General features: G+C 37.8%; 1 protein-coding gene across 2 annotated transcripts in view; it reads right to left on the bottom strand.

The window, feature by feature from the left end:
- Positions 1-6,468: 6,468 nt before the first annotated feature.
- The window catches only part of L3MBTL1 (L3MBTL histone methyl-lysine binding protein 1), a 47,581-nt gene continuing 34,882 nt past the window's right edge, over positions 6,469-19,167 (bottom strand). For both annotated transcript variants that reach the window (XM_081949357.1, XM_081949358.1), the window contains exons 18-22: positions 18,230-18,427; positions 15,222-15,268; positions 13,615-13,772; positions 13,277-13,339; positions 6,469-12,343 (exon numbers count right to left, since the gene is read on the bottom strand). In XM_081949357.1, coding sequence (XP_081805483.1) covers positions 12,209-12,343; positions 13,277-13,339; positions 13,615-13,772; positions 15,222-15,268; positions 18,230-18,427 — 601 coding nt within the window. In that variant the 3' untranslated portion in view covers positions 6,469-12,208. The remainder of the gene's footprint in view (positions 12,344-13,276; positions 13,340-13,614; positions 13,773-15,221; positions 15,269-18,229; positions 18,428-19,167) is intronic.

Below are 19,167 nucleotides of genomic sequence, written 5' to 3'. Positions count from 1 at the left end.
AACTTTGACAGTATGCTGTACTTCAATGTTCTAAACAAATGGCTTAACTAAAACAGAACAATATGAGGGGATTTTTGAATAGAACAGAAATGTCAAGTCCACGTTTAAGAATGAATTTGCAAATACTAGTAAAAGGTTATCTGTATTCTATTGTCATTTGCTCTTCTTTCAATTCCTTACTTGCAAGACGTACTATGCAAGGTGTACTACAAATACTTGCAAGACTTGGGGCAAGTGAAGCCAGCAGTTCCAGGCCAGATATGTGTATTACACAAACATGTAACAATTGTTTATTCTGAAAAATAACTAAGAAACATTTTGCTATGTACTGTATCCATTAATTTGGAAGAGCAGAAGGAAGAAATCTCATAATTTAAACCCTCAGAATATACTGTGTCTACATTTTTGCAATAGCAATGGACATTCAACTGTCCTATATGACTTCATTCTTTTTTTCTGATTCGAGCTGAAGACCTGGTTACAATTCCCAGCTATTCTCTTCATTATCTTTATATAGTTGTACATCCTTACATGCCCCCAATTTGTGATTCTGCCTTTTTATCCCAATAGTTTCCCATTGTAGATATATTTCATGTCCCCTCTCAATTTTTCAATACCTTGGATTAGATTACCCTTAATTATCTCTAGATGGCAATCTTCATTGTTCAATGTTTGTTACACTTCCCTTAATGTATTATGTAAAGTAAGAAGCGGTAAACATCTCACTTTGTTCATCATCTTAGAGGTTCTATATATGTCCATGTTTCATAAATTTTGACCCATGCTTAGTTGTCCTTCTATTGTCATATTTACTCAATTTGCAACTCAATTTAATTATCTTTTAAAAAGTGAATCACAAACCTCTGCCTTACAAACTCCCCATATCAGTTTCATATTTATCCATATTCCATATATTTTAACTTTTATTTAGTTATTTTTCCATTATCATATTCAACCAATTAGCAACTCCATTTTATTATCATATTTAGGAATAAAGCCCTTATCTTAACTTTATATTTTCCCATATAGTAGTTTCTAGTTATCTGGTTTTTTCCTAGTAAGTCTTTTGTCCCACTTCTCTGTTCCTGTCTTCTCCCTTTTCTTTATTTTGACACATCCACTCCCTTCAAATTTCCCCAGGTCACCATCAAAATAATATTTTATATTTCTATTTGTTGGGGCATAACCTCCTGCTTCAATTTTCCTTATACCACTAACAGAATCCAAGACCGCTTTTGTCTGCTTTCTTTTCCCCTTTGTTGGGACACCTCCCCTTTTCACCATTTTCCCTACACCATTGCTGGGACCAAAGGAGTTTTTTGTTCTGCTTTTTATTTTCCTCTGCTTCTACCCCTTCAATGTCTCGCCCCTTTCTTCTTTGAGTTCTTCTATAGCTATCTGCTTCTCTAGATTCAAAATTCTAATTAGGCTTGATTTTACTGATTTATGTATATTTTTTTATAATTTCACATAGTTCTTCAAATTCCCAGTTTTCCATGATGTTCAGTTCCAATGTTACAGTTAATTATACAGTTATGCAGTTCTGTCCCGTGATTCCAATGAATATGCAGACCCAGGCTTGACTGTGTGCCACGACTAATTACATAGATAAAGCCACCCCTTGGCTGGGAGCCTAGAAAGTTATCTTCATGAACACAAGATATAACTTACAGAAGGCTTTCACAACGGCTCGAATATGGACTGTTGTTTCCTGTAAAGATTCCCCTCCCGTCGCTCCACTTATAAACTCTTTGGGAGGGGCCACACCCTTAACCAGCTGTCCCTACTTCCTTCTATGACGTCTTCTCCACAGCTGTTCCTTTCTCCTATCAATTCGACACCTACACACATCAGGGACAACCTCCCTTAGTTCCTTCTCACTGCTCCCTGATTCAGATGCCACCTGGTGGCCAACAGGTTTCTCTAGTTCCTGCTCTGACTCCAAACACCCTCCAGAGTCTTCCTCATCCTCCCGAGCAGTCCCATAATGGTCTGAGCTGTCAGAGTCCACCAACAGCTCAGCCAGCCGCGGCTGGGCCACAAGTAGTTCTTATTTCAGAGTTCTGTTCCACCTTAAGATTATCTGCTTCAATTGCTGTGGGAGAAAATGATGGTGGCCATCTTAGTCTTTTGTTCCACCTTAATGTCTAGATCCAAAATTGCAGTTAGTTATATAAATCCACCTTAAATTCAAACCGGAAGAGAAGCTGGGGCCATCTTACTCTTTTGCCGAGCGAAAAAAAAGGAAGAAGAAAACAAAGCAAAGCAAAACAAAACAACTCCTTCGTATTTCCCAGTTTGGATTCCGTTATTATTCTGTTATTATTCTTTTCCTTACCGGGTCCAGTCTCTTGTAGCTGCTCACAATAAATCACTTGGAACAAGCTTGCGACCAGCCAGATTCTGGCACTCCTCTTCACCTCCTACTTTTCAAAGTTCTTATTTATAGCAGTTGGTTAATTAAAGCTTCCCGCACAGTCAGAATTAGATTATCAGTTATCAGTAAGAAGAAGTGCTTCTTTTCTTTTGGAGTTTAGATATATTAGTTGGAAAAAGTTCAAACAGAATAAATCTTTCAAAGTGTTTGGTTTCTTTTTCAAATCCAAAACCAAATTTAAAGTTTATATTTGAGTGGTTTTGTCATTTCTCTGCTTTCTCCTTTTGTCCAAAATTGTTTCGAGTAAATAACTTTGGGGGTGGTGGTGGTGTTTCAAACCTACGTTTTCCTTCCTCCTTCCTTCCTTCCTTCCTTCCTTCCTTCCTTCCTTCCTTCCTTCCTTCCTTCCTTCCTTCCTTTTTGGAAAAGTCACGATCTGACCATTATTTATGTTCTCAAGATTTCTTTGCCCTTTCCAGGTTTGATTTATAGCTGTGGGTTAGATAAATTTTCTTACCGGCCTTTCATCTCTCCCGTACCCTCCTGTTCCTTTTGCTTTGACAAGATGACTTCATTCTTGTAGGCAATAAAGTCTGAAGAAATACTGAAGGAAGTTTTTAACCAAGTGAAATAAAGAAATCAAGTTAAGGTATCATGTGGCAGATTCATGATTTACTACCAAATTTAGATCAGGAAGCCTGACAGTATCTCATGGGGATTAATAAGTAAATCATATGAAAATATGGTTGTAATTCTCTACTATGCTTTTTGATTTGAATGTGTGTGTGTGTACATGCTTGTGAGAGTATACATGTTAGAAGTAAATAGCACTTCATTTTCACTTTATACATGTTATCAGCAATTCAATTCTCAAGTAATGAGAGATGAATTATTAACACAAATAAACCCTGAGAATTTCATCTGGATCAGAATGTCGTAAATTAAAACTGAATGTAACTGGGGGTTGGTTATCCATCAGTAAACTTTCCATCCTTCTATTATGCTCTAACATTGCCTATGAAAATAAGTGCAAATAGAACTGAAACATGATTTTTTTTTTTTATTTGCAGGTCTAATTCCACCTAGTACTTATAATATACACTTCATTTAGCATTTCTTTACCAGATATAGTCCTTGGATTAAAGCTATGTCATTTCAAATCATATGATGATCAGATATCACATGTATTATTTGATCATCCCTAGATTAATAATAATTTCAAGAATAAAAGTACAGTGGTGTGTTTTAACTGACAAGAAAGCCTGCAGCATATTACCTGATCCTCTAGGAATCATGTTAAGCCACATTTTGGCAGTAATAAATGTTTTCAGTAGCTGATTTTCAGGCAGTCATTGACATTAATTCTTCCAATATTACTGCTGCTTTAGATTGTAAATGTATATTGAAAATGCTATCATGCATGCAAATATTCTGATATCCTCAGACTGATTGTATAGTCTGATGGGGGCTGGCTGTCAAAACGTAACGGTCTAAGACACCTGCATGTTGGTACTGCCTCTGAAGAGTCAAACTGCTGTCACCATTTAATTTATGTATGAATATAATCTTTCTAACCCTCACACATTATTGTTAAAACCACTGTGAAGTAGATTAGGCTGAAATGGTAGTTGATTAAAATGAGCTTCACATCTGGGCCAGTGGTGGGATATGACTGGTACGCCCCTGTACAGGTGTACTGGTGCCTGCTGGCAGCACCAGGTACCGTTCCAGTACGGTGCTCCGGAGGGCCCACCCGTCCGCCTGGTCTCCTTACCGATCGGGGCTTATGTGCACGGAGTGTACGGCGCCTGTGCGATGCTTGGCCGAGCAGCTGGAGTTTCATGGATGGTAAGTATGCATGCGCGCTGCACGTGTGCATGTGGTGGACGCCCGGCCCCATTGCACCGTACCGGTTGCAAAGGGATCCGTAGCCCACCACTGATCTGGGCTCATTTTAGAGGTTTTCTCAACCCAAGTACACTTATATTTGGCCTTAAAGTACTGCTTGCTGGAATTCTTAAGTTGATTTTCATTCTGTAAATTATCTTCAGTGAAAGCAATGAAGGCTTAGTTTCAACCAAGGGCAGAACAAACTCAGTGTGCAGGAGCGCTCCAGCCTTGGATTTATTTTTATTTCTAGATTATAGTTCCAAAAGGAAAAAGCAAACAATGTAACAAAATAATAGTATGGAAATAAGCATTGTTTCCAAAAACATAAGACATGTGAAAAAGAGAGGGTATTCTAAAACTATAAAATTTATGTATTATGTACTTTAATTTGTTAACTGATCAAACTTTGGAATTGCCACAAGTCTTCAAATGCATAGTAGTCAACATCAAATGTTCAAGGATTTCACTTTGAGTGTATATAGAGATTCACAGAGTAAGAAAGTTTAAGAAAAAAAGAGTATCTTATATTTTTGTTCTTTTATCTTGTTTTGTTTAGGAAAAAAAACTTTCTCTGAAAAAATCCTGAACATGTTCCCTGTTTTCTTGTTCTTTCTGGCTCTTTGTAACTACTGTTCTTAATTCTCGGTTACAGCTTCAGCATTTTGGCCTCCAAGAGGGAACATAGCAATTGAAAAACCATAACATTACAGCCTCCCCCAATCTAATGACCTCAAAGTGTTCTTTCTACAACCAAAACTCCCATCTTTTCAGACTAGCATATTTGGAGGTCGCTTGAAGAAGGATGACATACTGCCGTGATGGTGAACCTATGAAACATGTGCCACTGGAGTCCTCTCTGCGGGCATGCGAGCTGTTGCCCAGCTCAGGTTCACAGCGCATGCACGTGCACCTCCTGCCGGCCAGCTACTTTTTGGGTCTGTCGCGCATGTGGGTGGCGGGGTGGGGGGAGCATGGGTGTGTGTGATGCATCCCCCTCACGGTCCATTTTTGGTGCCAGGAGGCTTCAGGGAGGGCCTCCGGAGCCCAGGGAGAATGTTTTCACCCTCCCGGAGGCTCGAGAAAAGCCTCTGGAGCCTGGGGAGAGCGAAAAATGGCACTCCCGGAAGTTTCAGAAATCCAGAAACAGACCTGTTTCCAGCCTCCGGAGCTTGGGGGCGGCTGTTTTCGCTCTCCCAGAGGCTCGAGGAACACCTCCAGAACCTGGGGAAGGCAAAAACTACCCCCCCACTCCACAGAGTGGGAGTGCAGGAGGCCGAGTAGGCCGTGCAGGGGGGGGGGGACATGTGCGCATGGGTCACGTGCACATGCACGGGGGAGCGCATTGCATTGTGGGCGTGGACATGCACACATGCAATAGCACGCATGCGCATGATTCGGCACGCGAGGAGAAAAGAGTTAGGCATCACTGACATAATGCATGAACTCGCAATCACATTTCACTTCAAGTAACTCAAGCACATTTGCAACATACGTATCTATTGCTAAGCTTGCCCCACCAGATCTGGCATGGAAGGTATGCTTTGAGTCCCTTCTATCACTGTCAGCTTACTGGACCCAGGAGCTCTGCCTGTTCTATAGTGGCACCACCCCCATAGAGGTGCTTCTATTGCTCCAGTAAGCTGAAATCTACCCTTTTAAACATGTAATAATTCTATTCATTGTATTCATTTTGTTCATTTTATTTTACATACATTATTAAATAAATGATTCATAAAATCAGAACAACAAAAACATCCATTCGACATCATTTGAATAATTCCATAATAACAATAACATAATAAATTATTGTTATTGTAATACACTGACAAAACATATCACATCTTGCTTTTTTCTTTTAGATTAACCTTCTGCATAATCAGGACACAGTGTTCCAGAATAGCTGCACTAGATACAATTGTAGTATTTCCATTAATGAAAACACAAAAGTGCAAATATCAAAAGACAAACCGAACAAGTGCAAATGAATGAAAGTGCAAAAAAGCTTCAAAGTTATGAGAACTTTTTTTTTTCTAACAACATTATATTTGCCTATTATAAAGGCTACTGCCTTAAATAAAGGACTTCTTTGCAGGATTTGCCATACAGTGACTGCCACCTATCTGATATTTCCATCTCTCATCTTTACAATCATTCAACAGCCCAAGAAACATGAGAGAGAAAGAAGGTAAAAAACTTTAAAAAAAACATTTCTGTTTTCCATTGCACTCAAGCCCAAAATAAGCCTAGATAGAGTAGTAAACTCACTTTGCAACTGGAATTTGGATTTCTCATTTTAAAAGTGCTTAAGTTAGAGGGCCAAGACTGGATTGAAGGGATGGAAATAATGTAAATTGCAGGAGAAATATTTGTCCCCTATCTGGGATTCATATATTATATGACTCGGTTAAAGAAACCAACGAATCATATGGTTAAAACAGGAGTCTGTATACTCTAATGCATTATGATTCATCAAGCTTTAGTGGAAATGTAAATATCATTATGATTTTTGCTATGCGAAATAAGTCTTAGCTGCCTCATATTTAAGATAAGTGTCTGATATCCAGATAAAGACCTATAAAGGAATGTCAGTGCGGAAGCAGTAATAAGATAATTGCTCTTAAGAACAGCTTCCGATTATATCAGTTTTCTATACAGGTAATACATTTCTCACAATTTATCAATCTATCAAAACATTTTTAGAGTGTTTAAAGTAATTTTTTGTGGCTGATAACATTTACTTAAGGCATTTAAGCCCCATTTTTCTGTTGTTAATGCATTTTTGGGCCCATCTCATCTAGTGAATAACAATTATGAATAGAGTCAAGTCCCTGCACACTAGCTTGAGAAGGAAAGACACGAGTAAATAAGCACCGTGAAAGGTTGATAGCCCAATTTTGTAACTGAACAGCTCAAGTACTGATTTGGATAGAAAGCAGTAGATTGAATGTAAACTTTCTATACTTGCCACATGTACTGTAAATAGGGTGAAACAATTGCAAGGGCACATACATGCTGTAATTTTTGACAATTACAGATAAGTAATACCATCACTTCAACATATGCTGAAACATTCACCATGTAGCGAAGAATTTATAGTTACCTCTGGAACCTGTGCTACTCCCTGTTATTATTACTTCTATGCCATTAACTGGAGTGTTGTATTACCATGCGGTATAAAATCAATCCATTAAGTTTTAGCAGCTCTCTCTTTAATTTATAATTTCTCAATAATTTAGCTGGGAAATTGATGCAATTTGTGTTTGTACATGTCCAATTATATACGTAATTAGTTAAGGTAATTTGATCCCTGTTATTTCCTGATAAGCAAAAAAAAGAAAGAAATCGAACTGTAATAAATAATTCCACCAGTGGCAAAGCAATGAAATAACAAATAAGTAAACAAGGTCGTTATGAAGCCTCCTAATGAAATCAGTCAAACTGTTATCATCAACACATATGGAAGATGGTCTCAGGCTCTTGTGCCTGATGTTTGCTTGATTGTCATGCTTGATGTTAGAACATATGATCCAAAGCTTACAATGGAAGCACAGTTAGCAAACAATCATAGAATCTCAGGTTGCTGCGGAGTTACTTAGCTCAGGAGACATTTTAGCTGCCATAAGCTCCTTTGGAAAAAAAACAGAAGCCATTATTAAGATGCTTGAGACAAAATAACTCCTAAGGTGCCTGATGCCGAGGAAAACATGGTCTATTGGAATGAGGTTTTTAAGAATTAGCCTGACACTTTGGTAGTATCTGAATCTGAGGACATCTCTTGATGCCTAACTAAATTCAACTGTCCAATGCTATTCAAGAAAAGAGTATGAAGAGAATGTTATTTAAGAAAAGAGTATGCCAGACCAGTGATCAAACCAACCTGTACAAGCTATTCAGAGTAGCAGAAGCTCTCCAAAATTTTTCGAAGGAGTCTTCATTGACCTTGCTCTTTGGCAAAAGCAAAGAGCCTTGCTTGGTGAGGCCAAGCTACTTTTTTTTACTGACATCTGCTATCTTTTAGAACTAATCCTTGCTCACATCTATAGCGTAAGCGAGGAATCTTTTTGGACTGGGCGATATATTTGGAATTTTGAGAAATGTGATATATACACTCAAAATCACTCAAATATACTTGTGTATTCACAAAACTGCTTCCACAGCTAACATGACTAGTTACAAAAATCCATTTACCAGAAGCAAAAGATCCTCCAAGATACTCTCTACAATGCTGGCAGCATCCTGAATGCCATAATATTACCTGTCTTGCTTAATAGTGCTCACCTTCCTATCAATTACAGTCATTTTCTCTCTCCTCTACAATCATTCATGAAGAAAAGCACGACCACCTGTTAATTAAACAAAAATATTTCAGAATGTCAAAGAGGAAATACAGAGTTTGACATCTAAGGACCTTTTCCCTGAATCCAAACTACAAGATGAAGATTGTTTTGTTCCAAAAACCATTAACCATATACTGCAATTGTTTATATACGTAAGATCCATCAGAAGCTGATTTCAGCTGAAAAAAAATTAGACTTCAGGGGGAAGAATGGCAGTTTAAAGACAGCTCTATGAAAAGCAGGCCTGATGACACAGTGAAATCAGAGTCAGTAAGTAGACGGGCTGTTCAAAACCTCTGTGGAGAAGGAGAGGACAGGAGATTGCCCACATGTGCTCTGAACAGTTGCTCCTCATGAAGAAACTGCAGGACAGCAGTTTCCAGTGGGCTTTTAGAAGTGGGAGATGACAGGAATAACCATTTTGCTTGTAATCAGTTAGTGCATTTTAAAAGTCCTAACTTTGAAAGCTTCCTTTAGTAGTCACAATGAAGTCACAAATGAGAAATCACTTGTTAAAAGCAATTGCTTGTTAAAATGTCGCTATCAGCGACATTTGGATTAACAGGTCTGAAAAAACCAGGTGATTCCTTCAATTCTTAATGAAAGTAAATTAATCATAAAATTAAGATTTTAATTTTAAAAAGTTGAAATAAACAGCAAAAAAGCTAAATAAGACTTTGATCCCAGAATATTATAAACAGATTAAGGCTCCAGATAAATGTGGAACAAGATTTTGGAATTGATTATGAAGAATAATTCCCACTGGAAATAGATTTGTTTGGACTTTGCAGGACAAAATAAAAATACACAATTTTAAAAATTGGACATAAAAGGGAACTAAAGATTTTAATTAAAGGAGAAAATAAACAAGCCTTATGAACCACGAATCAACTGGGATGTATAAAATGGTGAAAAACATTTCAACATTAAAAATACTGAAGCATACTTTTGAAAATTGGAATCAGACGTTAGTATCACTGAAGTCAATAGTGATGTTTGCTTTTATGGATAGGCTGTGTCCTGAAAATATTATGGAAGAAATGGCTGACGAAGAACATGTTTTATTTGACAAGTCAGAGATGCTATTGAAAATGAATCTACAAACCACAGATCTCAGTATTAGATTTTACTATTATAATTAAAATTCTTAATAAAAAGCATATATATGCTGAGAGAGAGAGGGGGAGAGAGAGAGAGGGAGGGAGAGAGCACGCTAATTTCAACTGAGTCAAATATAGGAATCTAAAATTGTTGAAGCAAAGTTAGAGTACCTACATCTTTCAACAACAGCACTTTTAGTAGGACTATGATAGTAGTACCAACTCAATTAAAAAGGGTCTTAGCATTACCCAAGCATTTTTGAAATGGCATCCTTTTCCTCAGTTTCAGGTTTAATGATGAATCCTTTGTCATTCTCAATAGGCCACTTATAGAGTCCTAAAGTTGTATTGTACTGTCAAATTCAGGAGAAATGCACTTAGAAATTTAACAAAAGTTACTAAGAACAGACTAATTGCTTTTTTCTTCTTTGAAGGATTTACTTCCTACAAATGACTGCCTTATGTAATTGCACAGCAAACAAGACTTATGATTATGTAAAAAACAGGACTTTAAAGTCCACATCCTTTGTCAAGAATCATCTGGGTATTCTAGGATTCCCCCCACCCGCAATGGATAAAACTATATCTCTTTGGATATAGAAAGAGTTTGGCACATTCACCGTTGGCATTTTTTAAGAAGGCTTTGATAAGAAATGCAAAACCTCTTTCTTCTTGGCCCCATACCTCTTAGGAACTACACATGATATTCATAGAGAACGCAAAAAATATATATATTAGGAGACCACTTATTAGGAAAGAGGAAAATCAAGATACACATTTGTTTCAAAGAGCAAGTAGCTAATACTTAAAAGAAAAAAGCCAAAGATATCTTAAGTATTTCATAAGTTAAAATGCTGCATTTTCATAGGTATTTTCTGTGGAAATTAAGAAACAGATTTCGGAGACCGTGTTAATATGAAGCCTGTTGATTAAAGGAAGTCATCCTTGCTTCATAAACTGAAGTGGAAAGAAATGGAAAAAAGTGTGTTCTTAAGGAGCTCAATCACTTTACAAGTTAGATCTAAGAAGACATAAGAGATCTTACTTTGGCCACTAAAGCCTTAGTTCAGCCATCATAATCAATTCAATGATTCTATTATCCAGGATCACTTCATACAAGAGATGAAAAATTGAAAGGAAAAAAAAATCCCCAAACACATCAAATTGACTGAAATTAGAAGAAATCCCACAGGAAAATTCCAAGATGGGGGTGTCAAACTCACGGCCCACGGCCCGGATGTGTCACATGTGTGCCACACCCATGCCTGGTTTAGCAAAGGGGAAAAATATCCTCATATATCATGTGATGCCATCATGACGCTGCGAGTTTTACATCTCTGTTCCAAGGTATTTGGTCATCTGACATAGCAAATTCATATGGCTTTCTAACCTTCTTCACAAAAGTAAATGCAACAACAATAAATTAATATACTGTATTTTGATGAAATTTAAACTCTACTTTCTCAGGCCATCTTTTCCATTGCCTAAATGGGAGGCAGACTGGCATTACAACTCCTGCCTATCTTCTTAAGTCCATTCGTGAGCACAGCATAAATGGCCCAAAAGAATGCCATATGTTAGTCATTATCAAGAGGATGTAGGGAAAATTCTATGCAATTAGCAACATAATTATTGATTAATTGAACGTTTGCAACACACTGTATACTGTTAAGGTGAAACTATAAAAGATTTAAATAAGAATAGTTTCTAATATGTTGTGAAACAACAAAATATAAATATTTTGGCACATGTTGAACTGAATAGAGACTGATAGGACAAAATTGATGCAATCAAAGAATCTGAAAACAGCGTTGCACAACATTTTTTCTTCATTTCATGTATCTATCTCATAACCAATATGACAGGATAACGTTAGCTAGCTCTGCATAACAATTAGTTATTTTTTGACTGAGAGGAATGTTTTTACTTAATGTAAAGTGTTAATATTGTTACTTTGCTAATTTTGTTTTCTATAGCCCAAAGTAAAAATTTCTGATAATTTAAGAAACTGACTTTTGCCCAGAAAAATCTGATTTCAAAATTGCTTCCAAATACTGTACATGGCAGCAGTATATCCAAAGCAGTGGATATATTGCAAAATAATAAATACTAATCCAGACACACTGTAGTGTAAGAATTCAAGCAGTCAGAGATGATAGGTGAAAGCCACAGCAGGTTAAAATTCAGTAGCAAATCTGATCTCAAACCCATGTTGTGTGCCATCATAACCAACAGGAGAACTTAGCAGGATTTCTGACATCAAGCAAGTTATTCCTGGAATTTTTCAATTAAACATTATCAGGACAGAATTCAAAAAGGTTGAGATAAGAAGGAAGGGAGAAAGGAAGGAGTTTTGCATGTAAACAAAAATGAAGACTCAGAGAGCAGGTTGGCAGGATTTTACAACTGCAGCAGTTAAGAAGGTCTCAATTCATCCAAGACAGACAGACAAAAGAGTCTGGCAGTTTCTGTGTGGAGGAAAGTCAAAAGCTGTCCTGGCTAGTTCATTTTAAGGTGTCATCAGCATTTTTGAACATAAGAATGGCATTGTAGATTTTAAGTGCTGGGCCAAGCTTTACGCTCATGATCTTCACAATGTCAGCCTGAGTCAGCAAAAGGAAGGCCTCACCATCAATCATCTGTGGAAGAGATGTCTGTTTAAGTAGAATGCATATACAGCAACAGATTAAACATCCAATGATTTAATCTCATTGTACTGTTAGCAGAAGATGCAAAATAAGACAATTCAGAAAGGTTGAGAAGTCCAAAAACTTTACTGCATTCAGATTTACTGTACAGATGGAACGGTAACAGTACGATTTCTTTAATGCATGCTTCAAAAGGGATTCAATAGGGAAATTTTATGTTTATTCAAGATCACATCATAAAAAGTTAAAAATAACCAAACTCAATCTGAGAATATAGCAACATTTCATTAAGTGAATACTTCTGTTTCCATGTTTGAACACATCAAAACTTTATTCTTGTGCACAGATTAACTTACGGAGTAAATAGGTGATTGCAGGTGGCTTATCTTTTAGGAAAAATTATTAATATAGATAATCCTCACTTATCAACCACTTGTTCAGCAACCGTTTAAAGTTGCAATGGTGGTAAATGAGTGATACCTATAGCTGATCCTCAATGTTCTGGTCACTGCAGTACCCATGCAGTCACATGATCACAATTCAGTTACCGTACTTGGCAATCAGTTTGTATTGGCAACCATGGTTGCAGCATCCTACAGGCATGTTACTAATATTAGTGACATTCCCTGCTGGCTTTCCTCAAGCAAAGTCAATGAGGAAGACAACAGGAAAGACTGCAAGCCATTTATGAGACTGTAGGGCACTTAGTGTAGTGCTAAGGCATCAGGCTAGAAACAGTTCCTCTGAAGTTATCGGATAGACCTTGGCCCAGTTACTCTCTCTCAACCCTAGGAAGGTGGCTATGGCAAACTACTTCTGAAATCTTGCCAAGAAAACTTCAGGAACTAGCCCAGGCAAGGAGTCAAAAACTGATTTGAGGATACACATACACATACACACACACAAAATAGTCCACTACTCTACCTCATCTCTGAAGAGTTTTGCTTGATCCTCACAACCTGTTAACGTCTGTACAAAGCTGAAAACCTTTGGAGAAAAGACATAAAGGCAATAATTAAGGAACAGAAAAAAAGGGAACAGCAGTTTTCTCTATACCAACAATTCCTAAACCTTTCTGTAATATGACCTATTTCACCATCAGAAGCACCTGAATCTGATCTATTAACCGAGAATTGGCAATACACTATCCCACTTCTAATAGCATCTGGAAGATACTGAACAATGTTGAATACAAAATTATTTAAATGTATTACATTAAAATAAGGTTAAGATTGCTTAAACGATTTTTGGGACACTCTTACCTCATCAATTGTCCATTTGGCCACTGTGGATGCTGTGATCCCAGCTACTCCAGGCAGAAGCTTACAATGCTGATCCCAGCAGAGGGATAAGGAACGGTCAGGATGTGCTGACAAAGCTGACATAAACAGAGACTGGTGCATACTTTCCGATGAAATGGCTGATAACAAGATTTATCACACGTCAAATTATAGATTTGGAAATAGAAAAAAAACTCAAAAAAGGCAGAAGCAAACTTCTTCTATAGCACTCTCAAGAAAATGTGTGGATGCAATAATTGGGAGCTGAATTCAGCTCATAGATACATCATCATTCTGGAAAAATTGGCTTCTTCTCCAAGCTCTATGAGAACTTTCCCCTGTCCGATATTCCTGGCCCTCCTATATCTCTTGGTGATGTGTTATGTCTGACTTTTGATGGGATTATCCCAAACAGAGCAGATGAACAATTTTGTCTGCCTCCTGCTCAATAAGCTGATGGTAGTCATGAGTGGGGAATATCTGTACAGATTTACCAACTGCACCAATTCCTGAAATGGGAAACCTTGCTCACAGTCACCCATGTCTTACTCACTTTCTACTGGATTTCTTTAAAATGCTGTACATGACACTCATCTTGACGACTACCCAGAAAACCCATCTGATCCAGAATATCATACACACAGTGTTGAATACCATTCAGTTTGCCTATATTATACCAGAGTATACGAGATGCACTGGTTCCCAATTTCTTTCCAGATGCCAATCGAAGATGCTAATTATGACTTTTAAAGCCCTGCATGACACAGAATCTGGTTATTTGCATGATTACCCTTCCCTGCCTATTCCATCCATTTGGGTAGGGTGGATATGCTCCGGGACCCCTTCTTGAAATGTCTTAACTCGTCTGCAATTTCTAAGGCACTGGCTTAGAAGCTGCAAACTGTGAGTTCTAGTCTCACTTTAGGCGCAAGGCTATCTGGGTGACTTTGGTCCAATCCACTCTCTTTCAGCCCTAGGAATGAGGCAATGGGAAACTACTTCTGACATCTTGCCAAGAAAACTGTAGGGACTAAGCCAGGCAGTCACCAGTCAGCACTGACTTGAAGGCACACAAAAAATCAAAGTGGGCCCTAGAAAGAATATGCCTTTTCAATAGCAGCTTCTGTCCTATGGAATCCCCTTTCCTGTAGGATCTGGCAGGGACCACAAACTCTCCCTACCCAGCAGGTAAAGGGAAAGAAATGGGATCTCTCATCAAAGATCAAAATGGGATTACCTTCTACAAACTCTTGAAACTAGTCAATACTCCAGGTTGTCCAATTCTATTACAAAACTATTTTAGCAGCATCAACACTTTTTACATAAACAGTATCATTATCTCTTCCACATCACATCCGAATAGGATTTCCATCTCTACAGATACATAACATTAATGCCGAAAAGCACAGATCACATTTTAACAAAGATGCTATTTAAAACATAATTTAGAATTCTATCAAGTTAGTCAGCTCGTTTTACCTTTTATATGTGAAGACCTACACAATAATTATTTTGCTGCTCTTGTAATATTGTTCTTATAGGATAAGCCCTTTTTCGCTTATGGAAAAAACAAACTAACATACACTTACTTTGGAAATCTTCCTGCTGGATTTTCCGATATTTAGGAGGTCGCCCTCTAGAGAAATAAAAAATGCTTTACGTAAGTCATAGGATATTGATTGGAAAATGCGCTATAGTAAATCCTACTAACTAAACCTTAAATCAGGGGTGTCAAATTCAAGGCCCGATCTGGCCTGGGGGGTACTTAGATCTGGCTCACCGGACTGCTCTCCTGCAACCTTCTGCCTGTGAAAACAGAACTCGAGAGCTTGTTTTCGCTGGCAAGCGCTCGGGCCACCACAGGTGCCCCTGATAGGAGTGACGTTGAACTGGCCATACCCACCCTGGCCACGCCCCCGCCTTTCCTAGGACAAACACAGCCCTGATGTGGCCCTCAATGAAATTGAGTTTGACACCCCTGCCTTAAATCATATATTGGTGGGGGCAGAATCATGTGAAACAGACACCAGTGGAATAAAAGCAGCTTAGAAAAGTGCTAGACAGGTAGTCTTCACTTATTGACTGAAATTGGGATAGACAAATCCATTGCTAAGTACTGTACAGTCTTTAAGTAAAATTCATATGACTACATGGATTTATAATGTCCATTCTGGCTGCAGTTGTGAACCAAATCACTAAGGTAACTTACTGCTGGCTTCTCCATTGACTTTACTTGTTAGAAACTGGCAATTACATGACTATGAGATGCTGCAATCGTCATAAATGTGTGCTTGGATGCCAAACACACAAACTGAATCACATGACCGCAGTGCAATGGCTGCAACTTCAAGGTTGTTCTTCAGTGCCACTGTAACTTTGAATAGTCACTGAATGAGTGGTCAGTAATCAAGAACTACTTATACTCGCAATTGTACTCCCAAGAACAAGTAAAGAAAAGATGCATATATTTCAAGAATATATGTCTTATTAAAAACATCTTTCTGAATGAATCCACAAGAGAAGAATGTTTTGTTTGTTTTAAAGGCCATAAATCAAATATCATGTTCAGAAATTTTCATGGAGTATCTAGCCAATATTTTTTTTATTGAATTGAATTTATTGCATTTATATCCTGTCGGTCAGGGATAGTGGAAGTATTAGCTGACTATGGTTAATCTTGAAAAAATATTGGATTTGGATAATAGTTGGGTGGGAGATAACAAAGGAATAGACTGGGATGTCAAAAAAAGGAAATACAAAGGTAAATTTGCGGGATCGTATCCTGCCCCATACATCCCTGCGACCAATTCGCTCTCACAGGGAGGGACTTCTCCGGGTGCCATCCACCAAGCAATGCCAGAGGGCGGCGCCGAAGGGCAGGGCCTTCTCTGTGATGGGCCCAGCCCTCTGGAATGACCTCCCCCCCGACATTAGGACAACAACCGATTTCCGCTCCTTCCGCACGAAACTCAAGACCCACCTGTTCCAACTAGCCGGCCTAGCCTGAATTATAGCTATTCTAATCCCTCTGGATAAAATTTTAAATTAGGTTTGACTTTGGGTGTTTTAATTGTTTTTAACTGCTTTTTGCTGTTTTAATTAATTGATTATTTATTTATTATGTGTTGTATAATGCTTTTTGTATATCTCCTCCTTGTTATTTATTTGTTATGTAGTAAATTGTACGCCGCCCCGAGTCCCTTGGTGGAGAGGGTGCGGCATATAAAATGGATTAATAAATAAATAAATCAATAAATCAATGTCATGTTATGACAAGAAAATTAGCGCAACTACTATAAGTTGAGCTTGATTTGAGTGACTTTTTCTTTTTTTCTTTTGAGAGCTTAAGATGTATACACCGATGGGAGTTCTCCCCTCATTTTCTCTTCAGAGCAACCTACAGTATGAGGTGGGTTGGATTGTTTCAGCCCTACTAGGTAAATCAAATCAAGAAACTAATTCCACAGGAAGACTAAAACTATTTTTATCGAGAGTAGCTACAGTTACAGAACCTTGCAAATCTGATTGCTTGGTACTTCCTCTTCCTTCAGTGAATAAAGGAAGAGTCTGTTTGTGGACAACCAAGAAAAAAACAAGCCCAAATGGATTATCAAACAAATCAAATCAGAGTTCTCACTTGAGGTACAAATGATCCAGTTCAAATTAATCAAAACTTTGGACACATTATGCAAAAAACTAGCTCTTTCTGCTGAGAAAGGCAGAAGGAAAGAGAAGAAAAGGATGACCAGCAGCAAGACAAATAGATTCAGTTGCAGTGGAAATGGGTGCACCATTGAAAAGCCTGAAATATTGGTTAGGGACAGATAGTCGTGGGAAAATCTATTTATGTGATTGCTAACAGTCAACAATGATTTTATGACCCATATTTAATCACACTGAGAACAAACCCTGTGGTCAAATGAGAACTTGAACCTAGATTTCCATGTAATTCAACCCCTTAACCACTATTATATTTCCATTGGCCATGCCAAATATGTGGTGGATGGGGTATATATTCTTTCATCAAATCCAGTGTGGTTCTTTCCAAACATGCCACAATAAGATTTATGGAGCTAAATCAATCCCTTTGTACGACGCATTTCCTTGTATACAGCTTTAAGAGAAAGTCCCATGCCTGTTAACGTTCATTTTAAAAATCTATTCCCCCACATATATGGATCATCTGCTGCTTTCTATCTAGCCTCTCCTGGACTAAGATATGCTTAGCTTTAACATGACGATGTACTACATCACTTCAAAATTATGCCATGAGATGTTATATTTTAATTTCTAATGCCACAGTTGATTAGGACCCACAGATCTCTGCACTCAGAAGAAGCAAGTTATTCTGCATAATATTAATAAGAACAGATTATAAAAATAGGGAACAGATTAGTTTAGAAGATGACTCAGGATCCAAGGGAATAATATATAAAAATAGATATAATGCCTGGAGAAGCATAGGATTAGCAACAAATCATGCATAAGCTATGAGGAACAGCCATAAACCAAATATTTGAAAATGAACTGGTTGTAAATTACAATGGCACCCCTAAATTTGATAAGCCCAACAGATTAACACAGGCTGTTCCTTTACCTTCCATGATGGCGAGACTTCTTCTTCTGGGAATAAGCAATTAGGTTCCTCTTTCGAACAGAGTTTTCAGTGTCTGAAAGTTCAGCCTTTACCCTTCCCTGGTTTTTCTCTGCCAGGGGACACCCTGAGATGCAGTAATGAGCTGTAAATCTCCCAGTCACATGGCCCGAGCCATCACAACCAGGTGTTGGACACTTTCTGGAAAATGGAAATTAAAAAATCATTTGGTTTTGTGTGTTACCGTGTGCATAATAATAATAATAATAATAATAATAATAATAATAATAATAATAATAATAATAATAATAATAATAGGCCCCTGGGTGGGGCCCGACTAGTAATTAATGCCAAATCCGGCGAAACAACTGGCCGCTGTGATACACTTCTGTTGATGCAGCAATAATAATAATAATAATAATAATAATAATAATAATAATAATAATAATAATAATAATAATAATAATAATAATAATAATAATAATAATTGGAACATAAGCCTGAAAAAGTCACTGAAAATCAGATGGTCAAGATCCTGTGGGATTTTCGTATACAAACAGACAAAATACTAGCGCGTAACACACCAGACATCACACTGGTTGAGAAAAAGAAGGTTATAATCATAGACATCGCAATACCAGGTGATAGCAGAGTTGAGGAGAAGGAACATGAAAAAGTCGCGAAATACCAGGACTTAAAAATTGAAATCCAACGATTATGGCACAAACCAGCAGTGGTAATTCCAGTGGTAATCGGCACACTGGGTGCTATTCCAAAAGCACTGGAATTACATTTAAAACAGTTAAAACTTGACAAAATCACCACCAGTCAAATGCAAAAAGCTGCACTGCTTGGATCTGCACGTATATTACGAAAATACGTTACGACGTCCTAGGCCCCTGGGTGGGGCCCGACTAGTAATCAATGCCAAATCCAGCGAA

Source organism: Natrix helvetica, assembly GCF_964273705.1.
Source record: "Natrix helvetica genome assembly, chromosome: 3".
Classification (NCBI taxonomy): domain Eukaryota; kingdom Metazoa; phylum Chordata; class Lepidosauria; order Squamata; family Natricidae; genus Natrix; species Natrix helvetica.
The sequence above is the reverse complement of the archived record's forward strand: the minus strand, read 5'-3'. Positions and strand labels throughout refer to the sequence as shown.